We start from the raw sequence: 19,461 nt of genomic DNA on the forward strand, positions 1-19,461 counted from the left end.
TCATCGTTTGCTGGCATCATTTCCTGTTTTCTTTGTCATGCATGATGTTGCATCGCCAAAATGTTGTTTGTGGGCGTTTACGGGTCCTAATATTTCCATGTGCACTTACACTATCTGCATGTAAACCCCTTGTAACAAACACAACAACAACAACAAAAACTTTCCCAGGCACCATTCAAACCTTTTTTTTGCCTGTCTCTGCACAGCTGAAGCTATTCATGGCTTGTCGTCTGTTTGGCAACCAAAAGCCCACAGTTGATGCTTGGGAACCGCTTTTGATTCCCCTCTTTGTCTTCTTTTAGTGGTGAGGAAGAGGTGGCGCACGGGATGAAGGTGTGGAGGAAGGCCCTGAGCGAGGTGCGCAGTGCTGCTCAGCTGGCCATGTGTATCCAGCAGCTGCAGAAATCCATCGCCTGGGAGAGATCTATTATGAAAGTGGTACGGGAAAAGTCAACCAACTCCAAATTTGCTCTGTTTGGGAGGTGTGCAGATGTGTTTAACTCACAAATGTGTCGTTCAGTACTGTCAGATGTGCAAGAAGGGAGACAACGAAGACCTGCTCCTCTTGTGCGATGGCTGCGACAAAGGCTGTCACACTTACTGTCACAAACCCAAGATCACCAGCATCCCAGAAGGAGACTGGTACTGCCCAGCCTGCATATCCAAGGTGCTTTTTGTGGTTAAATGTCTTCTCGTCTCGACCTTTAAAGGGTTACAGCAAATAATGGAGTTTGTTTTAATGAACAGGCAAGCGGCCCATCCCCCAAGAGCAAAAAGCCTCCATCCAAACCGGCCCCGCCCAGCGGAGGAGGTGCCAAGAAAGGTGGGGAAGCAAAGAAAAACGTGAAGCAGGCTGGCAATGGCGAGGTGTCCGAAGAGGATTCGGCGAGCGTTAGCGGCACGCCCAAGAAAGGAGCGAAAGACACTAACAGGAAGAGGAAGACAGAGGAGAGTCCACCTGTTCTGATGCTGGCCAATCAGGAGAGCTCTGTGTGCGTGAAACGCGCCAAGACGGCAAGAGACAACAACAGAGACCTGGGATTGTGCAGGTATGAGCATCCAAACGTGCTTACTTTTTGAAGAAATTACTCTGTTTCCCTCTGTTTTCTGTGCAAACCTTTTTTTAATCCATCCCCAGAGCTTGTTTATTAACCGTTTGACTACTGAGTTTATTTCCAGCTATTTCACTGAAGTGGAAGAGCTGAAGTAGTTTGATGCATATTGGCATCAATAGGCGTTAAGGGGTTAAAGATTCTAAAAATATTAAAGAATATAAAAGATTTTTTTGTCCAGAGAAAATATATTCAGCAGTCACAATTCAAGCTGGAAAAAAAAATGATGTGATTTATCATAACGGCTTCAGTCCTTTTTCTATTCAGGATAGTCCTTGAGTTCACTTCTATCCACGCTGCATTTATTTGAAGAATAGCACACAAAAGAAATAAACACAACTTGCAAGGACAAGAAAGCTCTATAAATGTTTTCTGTTTGTGTTTGCATGTGTGTTGACCAGAGTACTTCTTGCTGAGTTGGAGCGGCATCAGGATGCATGGCCTTTCCTCACACCCGTCAACCTGAAATCGGTCCCCGGCTACAGAAAAATCATCAAGAAGCCCATGGACTTCTCCACCATACGCGAGAAGCTTGTGAGCAGCCAGTAAGTTCCCACTAGTTGTTGCACTTTTGCACTTTTTAAAGATCCACTCCAGTGAAAATGGTGTCTTCGACATCTTGAGGCATTTTTCTGATGCCACAAGATTTCTTGAGTATTTTTTTATTCTTATCTGGAGCAGCAGAAAAACCGGCTGGTTTGTGATGTAGAAAATACGCCGAGCGGGCCGCGTTCTGCTGCATGTACTCGCAGACAAATAGATCCATTCATTTTCCTCGTCTGAGCTGGAATCTGGCTCCAAACCGTACGACTGGATCGCTCCAATATTGCTCAACATTTTTGTTGCACCAGTAATGTTAGGTTGGGGTTGTAAAGGGCTGCAAGCTGGTGTAAACAGAGAGCTCTCAGCAGTGACTCCACACCAACAGTCCTGCCCGCAACTCAGAGGTGAATTTCTTATGAACTCCTGCTGCTCTACGGAAATTATGTCCCAGAAGACGACACAGGTTTTTAGATTTTGGATAAAAATGGGATAATCATACTTAACAGACCACTGGAAACGCTTTTACAAATAGATGATCGGAGAGGGACTTTAAAGTCAGAGAGATGTTCTTTTTTTTTTTTTTTTTACCTGCTCAGGATCTGCTTTATCTGCCGTTTTCAATTTGCTTTCACTGACATGAAGTTTTTCCTTTTCTTTTAGGTATCAAAACCTGGAGACTTTCATCATCGATGTCAACCTGGTCTTTGATAACTGTGAAAAATTCAATGAAGACAATTCCGACATTGGTCGAGCTGGTCATAACATGAGGAAGTTCTTTGAGAAGCGCTGGACTGAGCTTCTGAAACAAACAAACTAAAACTGTCCACACCCCGCCCACCCTCCCTCCCTCCCTTGTGAACTCGTTCACCGTTTTCATATTGGAGCACCAGGTTTTGCTTTTGTTTTCTGATGGATTCCCTGGCTTTGCAGGAATGGATGAAGTCAACTCTTTAATAAGGAACCTATGAGAGATGTCACCTTGGAGAAAAAAAACAACAAAACAAACAAAAAAAGAAAGTTGTTACATGAGGTGTGCTGGATTTATTACAACAGGGATAAAAGCCCCAAAGAGTCCCAGAGAGAAGGGGTGTCCGAGTGCAATACCATTCCCTGTCTCAGAACACTGCACTGAATAAATCCTCATATGTCTCTGATGTATCTGCGCTAAAATACTTTCCACTACTTGTAAATAGTCTTTTGTTATTTAATCGTATTATAGTGAATGTATTTAATTTTGTACAATTATTTATGAATCAAGGTCCACTTCATTTTCTATGAAAAAGGAGGAATCATCTGAACTGCTTTGAATTTAAAAAAAAAAAAGAAGAAAAAAAAGGAATGTGTCTCTGTGTTATAATTTTTCTCCCAAACATCAAAGCCAAGAAAGAAAAAAAAAAAAGAAAAACGGAAAAAAAAAACTGTTTACACTGTTCAGTGCTTCAGGCATCAGAGGACTGTATTCATTTGTTCATACTACAAGACTTCATTTATTTGCAGGAACAGCAGAGAAGCAGACAATAGTGATTTGTGTGTATATACTGTTTATTAATGTCAATATCACGTCTTGTTTGGAACGATGTGTACAAATTGTTTAAGAATATTAAGATATTGTTTATGCCTTAGAATGATTGTAGCATTCTATTTTAGTGAACGTGATGGAAAAAAACCTTATCATAAATATTGGTTGTACAGTATATTCATATCCTCTGCAAACACTGTGGTATCCTTAATCTTGGTAGTGCCTACCCTTCCAACAGGGGCGTGTAGAGGATGTTTTTTTTTTTTTTTTTATATTTTAGTTTTCATTTTTCTGGTAATTTTTTTTTTTTAATATGATTTCAATCCAACAAGGCCTCCAAAGCTGGACAGTGGCACAGAAATCATTCCTCAGAGAGAAAAAAAGAAAGGAACAAGCATTGCTCTTTGCTTCCATAATGCATTTCCTCATGATCTGCCACAATACAGAGGACCTAAGGCCAATTGTAACCACTGTGTTGAACCTTGCTGTGTGTTGTGGCCTGATGGAGGCAGCTAGATTTTTTTGTACCCAAGTAAAAAGTACTTGAAGTTACTTTATTTAAGATATTGTGGAATAAAAGTATCATTCTTTTGTAGGAGCTTTATTTTTCACTAGTGTGTGGCACGGACCTATTAAAAGGATGTTTTCCAATGTAAGTGTGTCAAACTGGTTTTCTTTCAGCTGCTTTTTGAAAAAACGAGCAGTTTTTATTATTTGATTTTTTTGGAAAATAAATGAGGAAATTGAATCACATTTTGAATACTTTTTTCCCCCCCTTACATATTAAGAAAGACAAGTAGACAAATGCTGAAATCTCACTGCAGACAACTCCAGCTTTACATTTAATGGAAACGCCTATGTAATGAGTCCCTCTACACGAGCTTTAGTAACCAGTTTGAAAAGGGCTTTTATTTTTAAATTAAATTTACTAAAAAAAATCATAGGTTAAAGAAACCATGTTTATCTAGATTTCTTCCCGGAAAAATCAGTTTTCATTTAAGTCTGTTCACACTAGCTTTAGAAAAAAGGCGAAATAGACAAAATGTCAGAAGAAAATGCAGATAAACTAGTAAGTAGATATAAATATCCGACCCGGTACAAAAGGAGTTTTAATCAAATCTTTACAGAACAGCCCCCCAAGAACTCAACCAAGACCTCAGATTTCTCTTTGAAGCTGTTCAATCATTGTTTTCACTTAATGATGCCCTTTTTTACTTAAAGTACTCTGCATCATGCAAAGTTCTCAAACTATTCCAATAGTTGTATTTATCTTAAGGATTCTTTTTTTTTATTTGTTGCTATGACTGTATTTGAGGGCTAAGTTCTCCCTTGGCAAAAGTAGTCTAAGTGTACCTCTGTTTTAGTCTATACTAAAAGAGAGGCAGTATACTTTTTATATACTCTCTACATATTAAAATGTTCTGAAGAAGTACTCAGTAAATATACTTCCTATTCTACATGTACATGGTCCATAGCAGGCGTCTGTAACCTATGGGCTCGGAGCCACGTGCAACTCATTTATCCCTCCATTGTGGCTCTTAGGCTTTGGAGAAAAATGCAAATGGTTTGAATAAATAACAGGTTTGTTTTTCAAGTTTTGTCATTTTTTTTTAGATTTTGAAACTGAGGTGATCTTATAAGAGTCAAAACAGACCTGCTGCAGCTGAAGGATGGATTTTATTTTGAAGGGAACTTGTTTGTGCTGCCTGCAAAAGCAATAAAATACAAATATTACACTTTTATAATTCAATTCCTGTAAATATTTATAAGCTACATTTTGTAAATTCAAACAGTGTGTGTGTGTGTGTGTTTTTAAATAAACAGTGAAGTGGGACTTTGTGGCTCTTTGGTCAGTAAGAATTTGGACCTAATGGCTCTTTCAGCGTTATAGGTTGCAGACGTCTGGTCTATGACAAAGGCTACTTGTCATACATAAACTCAAGTACACTCTGTGTTGGTCTGCACACAAAAAATAACCTTCAAAGGCAGCCTTCTATTTTTTGCTGAAGGCTTAGAAATGTACTTCGAAGGAACGTCGACAAAGAGTAACATGTTTGTCTAGATTAAAAGAAAATAACAGACGAATAACATACATATTTTTATTATCTACGATTGTTTGTGGATGGCAACCATTGACAGACAGAGGTTTCCGCTATCCCATCATTCTGTGCGAACTTGAGAGGGGAAAAAAAAGAGTAAAAGAGAAATAGCCATCCCATTACTACTAAATAGAAAAAAGTATCAATTTTAAGCGTTATCTACCCTATCGTTGTCTGAAAAAGAACTTGGGAGAAGTACGTTGGCCATTAAAACACCATAACAGTACACAGCCATATAATACGGGCGTGATCCGGGATTTCAAACTCTTATTTCCGAGTTGCCCTGAACGCAACACAAAAAAATAACAGTGGTTACTCAATCCCCATGACGTCACATTCAGCTGATCCACAAGGAAGTAAACTGATCGAGGCGAAGATAGGTAAGGCGTGCATACTCCGATTTTTACATATCTAGAGTCACTTTCTGGTTATTTTTTTTTATTTCTATTCGTTATTGTTGTTGTTATTCTTGACATGCGCTTTGGGCTGTTTCAACATTTTCTCTCGCTGCCGCCGAGTAAACGATGCTAGTGGCAGAGATAGATGTTCCTGCTGCTGCTCTGCACATGCGCCGATGCGGTTGATGCGAATGATAACACCTTCACGTACCAAACAGCAAAGGTCATGACATGAAGATTTTTCAAAGAAAATGGTGCTTTCACGTGTACACGATTTTCAGATCATCGAAGTTTTGTAAACAAAATTCGTTTTTTTACTCATAGCAACAGCTTCTTTTTTTAATGCACCAAAGGCTGGGCAGGCTAAACATATTTAACATATTTACGGATTTTGAATTGTATTTGATTTTGCTTATTTGATATTATATTATAGCATTAATTAATACATGTATAAAGCAAAGCATATTAGGATTGGGATTGTATAAAGTCGCTTCCTATGTGTCTTAGTATTAATTAGTCTCCTTTAAAATACTTAATATTTAATGGTTTAAATGTGTCATGTTATGTATGTATCAGTGCTCATATGTCTCTTTATGGATCATGCATGCATATGTGGATGAATGCGTATGTATTTTCCAATTAATTTATAGCTAATAATCCCAAATTGGACATATCTTTGTATATAGTTTTGTTGTTTGTCTTCTACAGTTTTATTTTTTTCATTGTCTTGCAAGAAATAAAACAATTCCAGTTGCTTTCTGGCTTACCAACACATCACCCTGGAGATGTAATCGTTTATTTTCTAGCCGTAGCTCATGGCTTTTTTTCTGTTGCATGGATTTTATTAATATTATTTTTGTTTTTTTTGTCAGTGATACTTGGTCATATATGAATAACACAGGATGCTTGTCAAGATTCAAACAGAAAGTAACATAATTCCAAAGCCTTAAAAGTGTAAAATCTTATTTTTGATCATATCTTTTTTTTTTTTTTTTTTTTTTTTTTTTACATCTCCGGGACAAACAACAAATAATTTTACACTCTATAGTATCCTTTGAGGAACATCTCCCAAGATGGCCTCCCTCGTCTGCACTTTACAAGACCACCAAGACGATGTCAACTGGTGTGCCTTCTCCACCAAGCTGTTGGCCACGTGCTCCGGAGACAAGACTATCAGGATCTACAACACCAGCGACTTCTCAGAGCTGCCCTTCTCCCCGCTGTCAGGACACGGCTACAGCGTTCACTGCTGCTGCTTTAGTGCCTGTGGGCAGTTTCTTGCCTCCTGCTCCACAGATGCCACAACGATGGTCTGGTCGATGACCACGGGGGACATCGAGGCCGTCCTGGAGCATCCGGGCCGCAGTCCTGTCAGGATCTGTGCCATATCTCCTGACTCCGTGCACCTAGTTTCTGGTGCATCTGATGGAACTTTGGCTCTCTGGGATTTTCCATCCAAACAACTACGCAGGTAATGCAAAATGTGACCTTTCTTTTTCTCCAAGTAAAAATCATTTGTGAACATTTATCTGCCTCCTTTTGCTCCACCCGTACATGCAAACAGTTCATCTGCTTTTGTTCTGTGTGAAGGACCACCGCTGTGAGCGACACCACAATGGTAGCTTGCTCCTTCAGCCCCTGCAGTCAGATGTTTGTGAGCGGCTCCACCTACGGAGACCTGCGACTGTGGGACCTGAACGTGAACCAGCTGCACGCAGAGAAGAACGCACATGACCTGGGGGTGTCAAGCTGTGCTTTTGCTCCCAGCATCCTCAGTGGTGAAAACTTTTGTCATCCTTTTAGCGTTTGAATAGATGCAAAGAGACAATCAGAAAAGCTTTACATGCTCACATAGGATTGGTTAGGGGACAGGAGAAAGTTGGTGTTGGTCGATTAGTTGAAACTGTGAATTTGTGTCAAAATAAAAAGTTGGAGTTTGAGTTTGCAGATCTGCGTAGAAAAAGTTGATCTATTTAGTTTTTGGCCAACTTGAAAACTATTTCTGCAGAGAGAAAGCGTCCTTTTTAAGTGTGCAAAACCTTTTTATAACAAATGAAGCTCAAAACGTTTTGAAAGTCCTTCTTGCAAGAGAAAAAAAAACATTTCTGCACTGTTTTTCTACAGGTGCACACATTTGAAAACTGTGCTTCAAAGAAATTAAAATTCCCTTTTTAAAAAATGGTAATTGTACACAATTTTGTGAATTGTTTTTGTCTCCAGGGGGTCAGGTGGTTCAGTTCAGAGTAGCATCCTGTGGACAAGACTGTCTCCTGAAGATATGGGCCATTTCCAAGTTCAGCTCTGGAGGTGAGCACGTTATCACATCAATGAAGATATGGAGAAGTCTTATTTTAAATCATTGCAATATCTTTTTTTAAATAAGCATAGATCTAAATGTAGATATGGAGAACACAAGAGATTAAACAACTTTTGAATTACAAAAAACCGAGGGGAAAAATGTTTCTTTCAATTAACAAAAAACTTTATTTGCAACTGTACATTTAGTTGAAAATTAGTTGAACAGATAGAGAAGTAAATGACATTTGTCCTTGAATTCTTAGCATTTGAAATGTTATTTGTTTTTGTATGTCAACTTATAAAACATGTTCTATTTCTTTAAGCAACTTTCTTTTCTTTGGAAAAGTGAACAGACCAAAGGTTTTAAACGAAATATTTATCAACTTCTGAAAGTGGCAGGTGTAAATGTAGCAAACACCAACACTTGATCTTCTTTTATCATGAGCTCCTTAATATTTAGTAGAACTCTTTTAGAAAATCATCTGTGACTTCAATAAATGTTTTCTTTTTGCACATAATCAAAGTTTTTAAAAGTCCTCAATGAAAAAACTGTTGGTTCTATGATTTTCCAAAGACCTAAGGCACCATTTTCACTGAATCCACTGCAGCATTGAGATCTCAAATCAGAGTATAGGTTGAATCAGGAGGGAGGCACATGTCAGTTCTGCATAGAGAAATACCAGAACTCTTACTCATGTCAGAGAGTGGGCTCTGCTTACAATCCAAATAAATAACGTTCTAAAAATGTAAAAGGATTGGATTGATTGACATATTTGCAAAGATTGCCATCATGCTGTGGTAAAGGTTACACTCTTTTCCAGCAGCTCCTGATATATATTTAGTAAAATGATCATAAATAAATCTATAAGTTAAAAACTTGGTGTATATATTCTTTAATATTTACATTTCTTGTATTAGGTGTACATTTCAAATAATTGACAGATTTGTATGGAGTGGAAAAATAATGTGCAGAAGTTAATTTAAAGTTCATTTTAAGAGAAATCCCTCCCCTGTTTTTACATAAATCTATTTCAAACTCTTTCTCTTTGGAAGCCTTTGGTCCAATCTTTAACCCTAAAAAGTTAGGTTTATTAACATGCTTTTTATTCTTAAAAAACACAATAATTCAGCCGCTGCATGTGATTGTAATTCTCTTCCCTCTTGCAGCTTGTAAGATGCAGCTTCTGCACATATTAAGCGACCAATCAGCTCCGGTCCTCTGCTGTGCATACTCCTCGGATGGACAGTTGCTCGTATCTGGGTAAAATTATAGTTCTGAAATGTCTTTGTTTATTTAAGCCTTGTGCTATCCTATGACCCCACCCTTACATTGACGTGTTCTCCATACCATGACAAAGGTGGATAAAGGTGGAAAGATTTCATGTAATCCATGGACACCAGTGAAGATCACAAATCATTGAAGAAAAAAGGTTCAGAGCACTGTCTAGTAGGTTAGACCAGTGTTTTTCAACCAGTGTGCCGCGGCACACTAGTGTGTCGTGGGAGATGGTCAAGTGTGCCGTGGAAAATTGCCCTCATTAACTGATCTAAAAACATTTCCCATCTCCAGGATTTCAGCTCTGTGTTCATCCAAACAGGCCCTGATAAAACACTGAGGAGTTAGGAATATAAAAGATCGTAAAATACTTTTTCTTTGCGTTTATTTTATTTTATTAAAGACATTTTGATAAGAATGACCGTACCGCGATTCAGCTGCAGCTCCGGCTGTATTTGGGAAAAGTCCCGTCCCTTTGACTGTCTCCACCAATCATTCTTGAGGGGCTTAATCACATGTCATCAGTCTGACCAATCAGAAGTGCTTAAAGTCTTCACTTCCTTGTCCCGATTTAGCTCGTAAAGTCGCTCAGTTCTAACAGAAATACCAGCTAAAGCTCGTCTTTAGCGGTGTAGCTTTCCACAGAATCCGGTATCAGACCGTGGAACAAGTGAACAAAACAATGAAGCTCCGAAAACCGATCTCCGGCCGTTTTATGCACTACATCTCCCATGATGCATTGGGTTGTGAGAGTGACAGGGCACAAGGAGATCTGTCGTTAGACGTCTTGAAACCAACGAACACACATCAAACTATTTTTAAATCTTATTACTTAACTTTTATTGAATCTTTTAGAAAAAAAACAGCTGCAGTTTCCAGCTTTTTCTGCAACAATTATCTCAAAAATGCATGTGAGATTGTGGAGGGACTGTAGATCAATACAGACTATGAGTTTATCCTTCTTTTTTTAAATTTTTGGATGCTGGTGTGCCGCAGGATTTTTTTTAAGGTTAAAGTGTGCCGTGGCTCAGAAAAGGTTGAAAAACACTGGTCTAGATGACCCAACTCCCAATGTTAAAGTGCCTAGGACAGCAAAAGGGTTACAGGTGTGTTTGTCCCCAGGTTATTTTTAAAAGGTTACCACTGACTTTTGCAGTTGAATAAATTTAATACCCCTTAGGATTCAATTTTTAAAAATCATCTAACACCTCCTTCAATACTGACACGTATTTCATTTTATATGAGTATTTCTAAGTGCAGTGTTTCCTAGAGAGAACTCCACCATATGCTAAAATAATATTTTTAAATCATTCTCTTGATCTTAACTAGGTCAGGCTTGTTGTCTTGATCTATTTTAAGGGGATGGATCTGTGTAAAATATAGATTTTGTTTATTTGTCTGAACCTGTGAAAGTAAGCCACCTTCTGCGCAGACATAATCATGCAGTACTTACAAGCAGCCACTAGAGGGAGACATTGATTTTTTAAATTCTCACCAAAGTTTCAACATCCAGATGAGGAAAACTGCTTATTTAATTTAAATGATTACATTTTTCTGTCTTACAGTTCTGTTGACAAAAGCGTTACAATATATGATGCAGTAAGTATTTCCCTTTTTAATATTGTATTGAGATTAATTTTATTTTCAAATGATCATCTTTTTTTCTAAAAATTATCTTTTCCTGCAGACTAATGCAGTTTTACTTCACAAGCTAAACCAACATGCCAGGTAAATTTTGCAACTTTTTTGTTTTTTGATGTGCAGGAAAATGACAGCTGCCAGAAAAGCCTAAAACGGCATTAAAAACATAAATAAGAAAATAAGCAAATATTACTTTTACTTCCCTTACAATTTCCTGTATTTTTTCCTTTGTTTTTCTATTCTCGTTTAGTTTCCTTTTTTCCCTATTTTCCTGCTTGATCCTTTAAATTGATGTTGCCTTTACAATAATCCCACACCAGCAACCTTTCTTTACCTAGTCTGTAGGGCTAACCACCTGTCACCCAATCATTTGTGTGAAAGTTAAACCCCCATGAATATGATTTCCTGCTTGCATGGACTGATAGAGTATGCAAAGGTGTGACCTTGGAGCTGTTTTTGGTGGAGGAGGATTTATTTTCTGTTTGTTTTTATGCACGCAAGCCTTGGCTTTTTTTTTCCTGCATAAACCATGGAGGAGCGCGGCCTCCTCTGGTCTAAGCGTCTAGATTCTTGGCAAAGGAGGGAATGACTCCTGTGTGCAGGGATTTAACAATCATCCTGGCTCAGATTACTGAGCGGTGGGCCCAGGCCGTTGGTCAGCTCCACTGATTCGGAAAGTAGAAATTGCAGGTTTGTGACCTGGAGCAGGCAGCTACACTGTGAAGAGCAGCACAAACACTAAAGAAACAGAGAAATAAATCCAGAGGAAAGGTAAACAGACTAGCTGGTTACGCAGTAAAGCAGAGAAGAAGCTACAAAGAAAAAAGAATAAAGAAAAAAAAACAACATAAAGATAATAAAACCTATTATTTTACTACATTCGTTTTTATTCAAGTTTTTTATTTATTTCTTTTTTTGTTGTCGTGCAGAAATATATTAATTTTTTGTTTAACCACCTAAAACAGCTGTGTTTCTGGTGCAAATATTGATAATAAAAGCATATTTTCCTTCGCCTATTTCAATATGCAAATAGTTATTGAAATGATTTAGCAGTATTTCGTGTCCCATAATTTCATTCTTTGAAATAGCAAGTATATGTACATGTTTGAGGATATTAATTTTGAGAAAAGTCAAATATTAACCTTTTTTTCTGTAGTTTATGCAACAATTAGAGAAACTCCAAGTTATCTTACTGATAACTGACTTTAAGTGCAAATTGTTTTCCTTTTTCTATTCCTTAAATGATCAGTTAAATAGGATGCTAGCATTAAATGTAGATGGCTGAGACCATTTCTTGCATGATGGTCTCCAGAGTTTCCATTTCCCAGAACGGTATGACAGCACCGATCCCCCCTCTATCGCATCCCGGTGAGTCACGGATGAACGAACACACGAGCCATTTGCACGTCAATCCAGCCACCTGTGTTTGAAAGGCGCCAGGCTCCTTTCAGTGGGACCGAATTTTGAAAAATCCCTCACCGTAGTGGGAGCGGGAGGAGAAATGCAGAAAAAGTCAATCGAAACTCCATTCCAGGAAACTCATTTGACTCGATGTTTCATCAGTGGAAGCCTTACTCTCACTGCTTTGAATAAAGTAGCTTTTTTGAATCAACTTTCTTAGTATTGAGAGAAGTTATACCTTCAGTTTGACTTTAGTGAATCAACTGAATATGTGAATTTAATCCTGATTTAGATCTTTAGCACTATTTCTAAAATAAGCACAAGAATCGGCTCTCTGATGAAGAAAATGTTCATATAAGTCGATCCGTTTATGGCGCCAAGTACAACTTTTAAGCTGAAGGAGCTTAAGGTCAGCCTCAGATGATCCCTACAGGATGAAGTTTTTATTTTACATAAAAATGTTGTTGAGCTACTTTATGATTTATGATACTGAAGAGAAAAAACTGTAAAAGGAGACGAATGGGGATGTTTTCCTCCCCTGCAGGTATGTGACAGCATGCGCCTGCTCTGCAACATCGCCACTGATCGCAACAGGATCCATGGATAAAAGCGTCAACATATGGAGGCTGGAAAATGGATGTGGTGGGGGGAGAAAGCAAAATTTCATAAAAATGACTGAAATCTATGATGGTGGTTAATCCCATTTTATTTTTATTTTTTTAATTTTTGACATTAAAGATTCCTGGCAGAAAGGGGGAAAATCTTTACCTCGTAAGTTTCTTTCTTTCTTTTTTTTTAACCATTAACACGTTTTTTTGTTTTGCTTCTTTATTTTTCAAAGGAAAATGATTGCTTTTTGTGTAAAATATGATAGTTGGACGATGATAAAGATGGAAATAACTCAGATGTTTCTCATCCTTACCTGCCCGTCTCAGTCATTTGAGAAGTTCCTTTTATCTTTTTGTCTTGCAGAAGAAACTGCACAGATGTCAAACAACGGTGAGACAAAGGAAAATGCCTCACTGTTGAATAAATCAAAGTCTTGACAATGAGACAAACAAAGGGTGTAACAATTAATTTGAACAACAATTCAGTTCATATCAAAATTTGTGGTTGGCAATACGATTCATAGTCGATATATTTAATTCATATTAAATGAGCTGATTTGGTCGGATTCCTTGATCTGATCCAGAACATCTTTAGCCAAAACTTCCACCAGTGCAGGTTACGTTTTTCAGATTTCTTGTTTTTCTTCCGAGATCAAGTGTAAATTAAATATGTGTACAAACAAACAAGTAAGCAAGAATTAATGTCAAATCCACTGTTGTTTTTCCACATCAAAATAATCCAAAGGTAACATTATTAGAGCAGTCTACCACACTGTATGGTCACATGTTTTCTAAATTCAAAGTGTTTCCACACATTGGACTGGAATACCGGATTGATCAGTTTTTGCTGACATCACACGTGTATTTTCTGTTGTGATGCACTTTGTTGTTTTTACGTAATAGTAAAATGAACCTTTGCGTGCCTCAATCCGAAAGGTATTTTCCAATATCAGTTATAATTGATTTATTTCATTTTGAAATGATTTTATAATGGTATAGGTTGATTCTATTAACAACTTGCCTCAGACAGATCGATCTGGTTGAATTGTAGGAATATAAATCAAGTCAATAATTAAGTAGATTAATCGTTACTGCCCCAAGAGAAACAATAAGTAAATAAATGATCCTTGTAACCTAATGAGCTCATAGTGCTCTCAGGTGCTAAATCCTGTTTTTGCTCAGGCATCCAACTCGTCTTTCTCTCTGCAAAGGGCAAGCCCGTCAATGAAAATGTCAATAAAACCTCCACGTAGTTATGCATTCTTTGCTTCCTAATCAATATCAGGTCAGCCAGATCTGCAGATGGACTGAGATGGAAAATATAGATATAAATTTCCTTTTAAAGGCTCGCCACAGCTGTCAGCAGCTGACCCTTTTGCCTCGACTCGCCCTCACAGGGAGAGCCTCAGCGGGACGATCAAAGCTGCTGGTCGCCGATTGGTCAGAGGAGGATGTGTCAGAGTGGCTGGTGGAGGAGGGCCTCCAGGGATTGGTGGACAAATTCAGGACCAACAACATAGATGGGACAGAGCTACTCAGCCTCACCAAGGAAACGCTGGCGTCAGAGCTGCACATAGGTGAGGAGGACAAACATCACACTCTGCTCTTCATCCGCTCACTCCGTCAACACCAGGGCCTGCCTTTTTGATAATGTGGCAAAAAACAAACCAAGTTTGGTTGCTTTGAAAAGGTTTGAGATAGACTTTTGATGGATTAGGATGTATTAGGTTATAAGGTTTTATTGAGGAAGATTACATAATTATAACTTGTCCTGCCAAAGCGTTAGGCTTTGAGGCTTTTGCAGCTCTGACTTTAATCTGGAGTGCTTCATGAGTTGCATAACTCCATCCTAAAAAAAGTCCCTTAAGGTAGATTTGCACTTAATATCACAAGACCTCTTCCTTTCATTTTCATTTTTTATCTGTAATATTTTGGGTTTGTGTCAGTTTTTTTTTTTGAAATCCTGCTGAAGTGAAACCACGAGGTGGAAGTGGGAGTGTTGGTGAAGTGGGTCCACCAGCGAAGACGGGATTCGTCATGTCCTTCTCAGCAAACGTTTGTTGTGTTGCCATGTCGTCATTGGCGTCCCACAGTTGCTGTCAATCAGCGCTCCGTTTACACGGCATCGATGCCGTGACAGCTTGTGTTCACATTGTTCTGTTTTTAGCAGCACAGCATGAATCCCACCTTCTTAGCCGAGCTGACTCTGTGTTCGGGGCTGTTTTATCTACTGCTACAGCAGACTGGCGTCTTCCCCTTAAGGTGGGGGTGAAATGCGTTTTGCTCCTGAACAAACAGCGGCGATAAACAAAACACACCAGTGATTTTGCTGTGGTTCAGAGTGCTCAGCTGTAGCTGTCTATATTTTATGAGATCATTCATTTTTAAAGTTCTCCTTTTATTCTTTCCCGACGCGAACAGCAACGGGTGCCTGCTTGGCATTTAGCTGGGATTGGACAGACCGGACGCGGTTCGCTCTCACCCACGCTCACATTTGCCACCCCGAGAGTGCAAAGTGCTAAACGCAGGAATGTCAAATGCTCGAAATGTTGACATCATTACACACGACAGCATTGGATGAGTTCATCCGTCTCGTCTGTTCTTGGTCCTCTCATCCCTGCGTTCAGAGTCGGTGGGGCTGCGCAGCAAAGTCCTAAGGAAGGTGGAGGAACTGAAGAGCGATTCCGTCTGTTCTGGCGTCCCCGATGAGTTCACGTGTCCCATCACCAGAGAGCTGATGAGGGAGCCCGTCATCGCTGCAGGTAGGCTCACACCCCCAAGCAAACGCTCTTCTTCTAGATCTTCTAGTGTTTTCTAAGTCAGTGGTTTTTCCAAACAGATGGTTACTCCTATGAGAGAGAGGCCATCGAGAGCTGGATCCACACCAAGAACCGTACCAGCCCCATGACCAACCTGCCTTTACTGACCACCCTGCTCACCCCAAACCACACTCTCAAAATGGCTATCGGCCGCTGGAGGACCAGCCACTAGCATCCAGGACGGCTCGGTCCTTCCCACTCAAGAAACAAAAGCTGGCATCTTAATCCGACAGTACAGCTGTTCCATCCGGACCCCTGAGATCTGCCATTCTGTTTGTTTTCCAGCTATCCCTACCCTACTCACTATTTTTTAAATATATTTACCTGAATCTCCTGGTTTCAGTCATTTAAAACCTGAACTCACCTTATCCAGGTAACCAGGGCCGGGCGGGCCCGTCCTGCAGCATTTCAGAGCTCTGACTGAAGAATCCACCTGCTACTGTGTAACACTTTCTGATGGTTATGCTGGTAGTCTGCGTTTTACCCCCCACTCTGTGGGCCAACATCTAACTCTAGAGCTACGAACACACTGGGCATGTGAACACGTGTTTAGCCCATGGTGCTCACGCTGGACCAGCAGGAAGGGGCCTCTTCTTCTTGTTCTTTTCTACTGTTTACTAGCGCATGTCCGCCACCTACAGTTGGAAGAGACTTGGCGTTAAATGTCGACGCGGTGCAAATCTCGTGAATCTTGCTCCAGGCCTTTTCTTTCACAGCTCTGTTTCAATATATGAAAGACTCGGTGCCGTATCATTCCGGCCGAGTACAAACCGCAATTATTGACTTCTCCTCTGTGATCATTTTTCAAAGGGTTTTCATTTCTGCAAATTAAAAGGGATGTCATCCATAAATCACAGCAAAGTCGGAGTCCCTGATTGGTCAAAGTTCGATCTGGTTTAACCAGCAAACTGTGTTCAATGGCCAAACGTTTTGTATGTAGAGCTCGAAAACAGTCTTAAAAATGGGCGGAGCTACGTGTGAACGTGAGAGTTTTGAACACAGAAAATCATGCATTTATACGCTAGCCCAAATCCAGTCCTCGAGTGCCGTGTCTTATATGTTCTCCAACCATCCTGCCATTGAAGCTCCTTCTTGGCTAAACACACCTGATACAGGTAATCAGCAGCAGATGAGGTAGGATTTCTGGAAAACTAGCAGGAAGCCGGCCCTCAAGGCCTGGATTTGGGCACCCATGACATTGACATTTCATTAAAAGTGGCTGCTTAAACGCGCGTTGCCGAGGGCGGTGTGAAGGTAACTTAAACCATGACAGAAAATCTTTTAACAAATGTCAGTCTTTATCTTGAGTTGACTTTCTTTTTTTCATTTCTTTAACGTTTCTATCTGCTGCTTTTGATTGCTCTTGTGGCCTTTAATCAATATTTCTGTGTAACACTGCAAAAGAAGTCGATGTACAAACGCATTTCTTCATTAATATTTTTTATTAAACCACAATAATAATGTGGTAACATTCTGAATAGCATAGTATGACTCTGAAAAGGGTATATGAGATCTATGGGCATATAGCAATGTAAGAAGATTCTTTAAAGTTTTCTTTTTCATCCTTCACTTTATAAGGCTCTCTTTGTATCTACATAAACATTTCATCTGGATATGTTATCTGCTATGCAAAAATAAATAACATACTGCATAAAGTCAATATGAGTGCATTTAAATCAAGGACAGCAACCTTCCAACAAAGATTCATTTACAATTCCTTTTTTTTTTTAAATCAAATGTACCAAGAAAGAATCTTTTATGAAGAAAATATCTTTCTTCTCCAGAAACTACTTATTTTAAAAGAAAGTGTTTTCGTCTAAAGCTTGTAATGCTGACAGATCAGCACTTAAAGGAAATATATTATTTCTAAATATAGTGTACAGCGTACAAATATAAATGTGTTGTAAAAGACACTCGACAATAGAAATGGTCGTTTCCTGCAGCTAAAAGCTCAAGATTTTGAATATCCGTGCACAAAGCTTTTCTGACTTCTAGATTTGATATAGTTAAAAACAGAACAATCAACTACTTGTTATTTCTGATCCCCACTGAGGGTGTGTCTGGCTTTCTAGAATACACTATTGTATACATGTAAGCAAAAGCGCAGTAGCCTGAGTCGGAACACTGGTTCTTGATTGTAAATGCAGCAATCAGCTAAAATCTAAAGAACAGGTTCAGGGAGGTGATCCCTCCCTCTTTCAGGTCATGTAAGACGTAGCGTGATGAGAGCAGCCTGCATCTATATTCAGACATTGGACTCTATAAAGGAGCGTTTGGGTTTTATTGGAGCCATGTGCAGAGCGGGGTTGTCTCTGGTTAGGCTGGCCTGTCTGTGCCTCCCTTCAGGGAAGCAGAGCTGGGAGGACGAGGAGCCTCTGGTCTCTCGCTGGTGGGAGCGATCTGCCAGCTCCCTGCCTTGCTGCTGGCTTCCAGGAAGCTGCTCTTGAAAGGAGGCACGTTTGAACTCATTGTTCAGCCCTTGGCACTCCATGACCGACGCACTGAAGCTTTCAGCTCCTCCTTGACTCTGCCGGCCCAAGCCGGAGGTCTGCTGACCCTGGACTCGCACCGCTTTGTCCATAACTCCCATGAAGGGGCGGGGCTTCATCTCAGGTTTTGCCTTAAAGCTCCCACTGCTCTTGATAGGACAGGGGGCGTCTGACGCTTGCTGCCTTCCACCATCTGAAAGATTTCCACTCGAGGCCTGACTGGAGCTGGAGCCTCTTGAGCCTGCCGTTCCTCCTCCACCTCCGTCCCTCCTTACCTCCATACCGGACCCCAGTGCGAGGGCCAGTCCATCCAGAGCCACAGAGTGTGTGGACAGCCTGTCATGGCCCCTGGAGAAACTGGCAGAGCGTGGCTGGTACATCTGAAAAGGTCCAGGTGGTGAGGAGCTGCTGGGGGACATGGGGTGATAATGCTCAGTCGGGCTGAGTGTTCCACAGTGTTCACTTGCTGATCCTGGTCCAATATCAAGACCTAAGACTGGCGCGGGCCTCAAAGAGGTGGAGATGTGCCTCCCTGGAAGAGGACTAGAGGGGCCGCACAGAGACACCGGCCTGACCCCGACCCTGCTCCCCGACTGGAGGGAGTGGCAGTGGTGCTGAGTCCTGCTGCCCTGATTCTGACTCTGCCTGCTAAAGCCTGGACCTGACTCTACCACATCCACAAACAGCTGGCTCTGTGCATATTCTTCTTGAGGAGGAAAACACGGCGTCTGGTCCACTGAACCAAAGGCCAGGTTTCCTGGCAGAGTCCTGTTTGAAGCATACGGATTCAGAAGCCAAAACTCTGGACTTTTTCCACATTGGAGACTCACTTCATCCCCTTCTTCCTTCTCCTCCTCCCTCTCTGCATCAGCCTGCTCCGCTGGGAATAGTCTCTCCAGGCTTCCCTGCGAACAATTATCTGTTTCCTCCTCTGCGGGTTGGTGGTGGTGGTGGTGGTGGTGGGTGTGAGGGTCCTTGCTGTAACCCTGTGTCAAGTTGCCGCTGGATATCTTCTTGTAATGCTTGCATTCCTCCTCCACACGGGACAGCAGGCGGCGGATCTCCCGGTTGGTCGGGCAAAGTCGTGCTGCTTCGTGGAGGTCTGCCAGCGCTGCAGCAAACTGCCTTTGGAGGACAGAGCAAATGAACAAAAGAAGCTTTAAAAATACTTGCTTCAGAGTGCCATGGGGATGGAGCATCCCAACACATTCGCTCACTGATCTGCTTTCAAAAAACAACCGCGCACTTCATTAAAATA

General features: G+C 40.5%; 3 protein-coding genes across 25 annotated transcripts in view; 2 read left to right on the plus strand and 1 right to left on the minus strand.

Moving 5' to 3' along the window:
* Positions 1-3,830, plus strand: part of baz2b (bromodomain adjacent to zinc finger domain 2B) — a 64,970-nt gene extending 61,140 nt beyond the window's left edge. For all 22 annotated transcript variants that reach the window (XM_023953372.1, XM_023953365.1, XM_023953380.1 and 19 more), the window contains 5 exons: positions 303-438; positions 521-667; positions 748-1,049; positions 1,514-1,657; positions 2,316-3,830. In XM_023953372.1, the coding sequence (XP_023809140.1) occupies positions 303-438; positions 521-667; positions 748-1,049; positions 1,514-1,657; positions 2,316-2,472 (886 nt within the window). In that variant the 3' untranslated portion in view covers positions 2,473-3,830. The remainder of the gene's footprint in view (positions 1-302; positions 439-520; positions 668-747; positions 1,050-1,513; positions 1,658-2,315) is intronic.
* Positions 3,831-5,570: 1,740 nt separating this feature from the next.
* Positions 5,571-17,365, plus strand: LOC101156724 (WD repeat, SAM and U-box domain-containing protein 1). The gene is made up of 13 exons (XM_011490556.3): positions 5,571-5,653; positions 6,720-7,142; positions 7,262-7,449; positions 7,892-7,978; positions 9,137-9,230; positions 10,811-10,844; positions 10,933-10,973; positions 12,832-12,929; positions 13,026-13,058; positions 13,260-13,286; positions 14,293-14,472; positions 15,523-15,657; positions 15,735-17,365. Exons 2-13 carry the CDS (start codon positions 6,745-6,747, stop codon positions 15,884-15,886), a joined length of 1,467 nt encoding a protein of 488 aa, XP_011488858.1. The 5' UTR covers positions 5,571-5,653; positions 6,720-6,744; the 3' UTR covers positions 15,887-17,365.
* Positions 17,145-19,461, minus strand: part of LOC101156479 (protein TANC1) — a 39,240-nt gene continuing 36,923 nt past the window's right edge. For both annotated transcript variants that reach the window (XM_020712897.2, XM_011490573.3), the window contains one exon: positions 17,145-19,328. In XM_020712897.2, coding sequence (XP_020568556.1) covers positions 17,960-19,328 — 1,369 coding nt within the window. In that variant the 3' untranslated portion in view covers positions 17,145-17,959. The remainder of the gene's footprint in view (positions 19,329-19,461) is intronic.

This window comes from Oryzias latipes, chromosome 3 (genome assembly GCF_002234675.1).
Source record: "Oryzias latipes chromosome 3, ASM223467v1".
NCBI lineage: Eukaryota > Metazoa > Chordata > Actinopteri > Beloniformes > Adrianichthyidae > Oryzias > Oryzias latipes.

What these genes read in the sequence shown, in the direction of transcription:
- LOC101156724 (XM_011490556.3), top strand. Translation starts at nt 6,745, where the DNA reads ATGGCCTCCCTCGTCTGCACTTTACAAGACCACCAAGACGATGTCAAC. An exon ending in TGCTCCCAGCATCCTCAGTG is followed by an intron (nt 7,450 to 7,891) that starts GTGAAAACTTTT and finishes TTTTGTCTCCAG; the next exon opens with GGGGTCAGGTGGTTCAGTTC. An exon ending in GGCGTCAGAGCTGCACATAG is followed by an intron (nt 14,473 to 15,522) that starts GTGAGGAGGACA and finishes CCCTGCGTTCAG; the next exon opens with AGTCGGTGGGGCTGCGCAGC.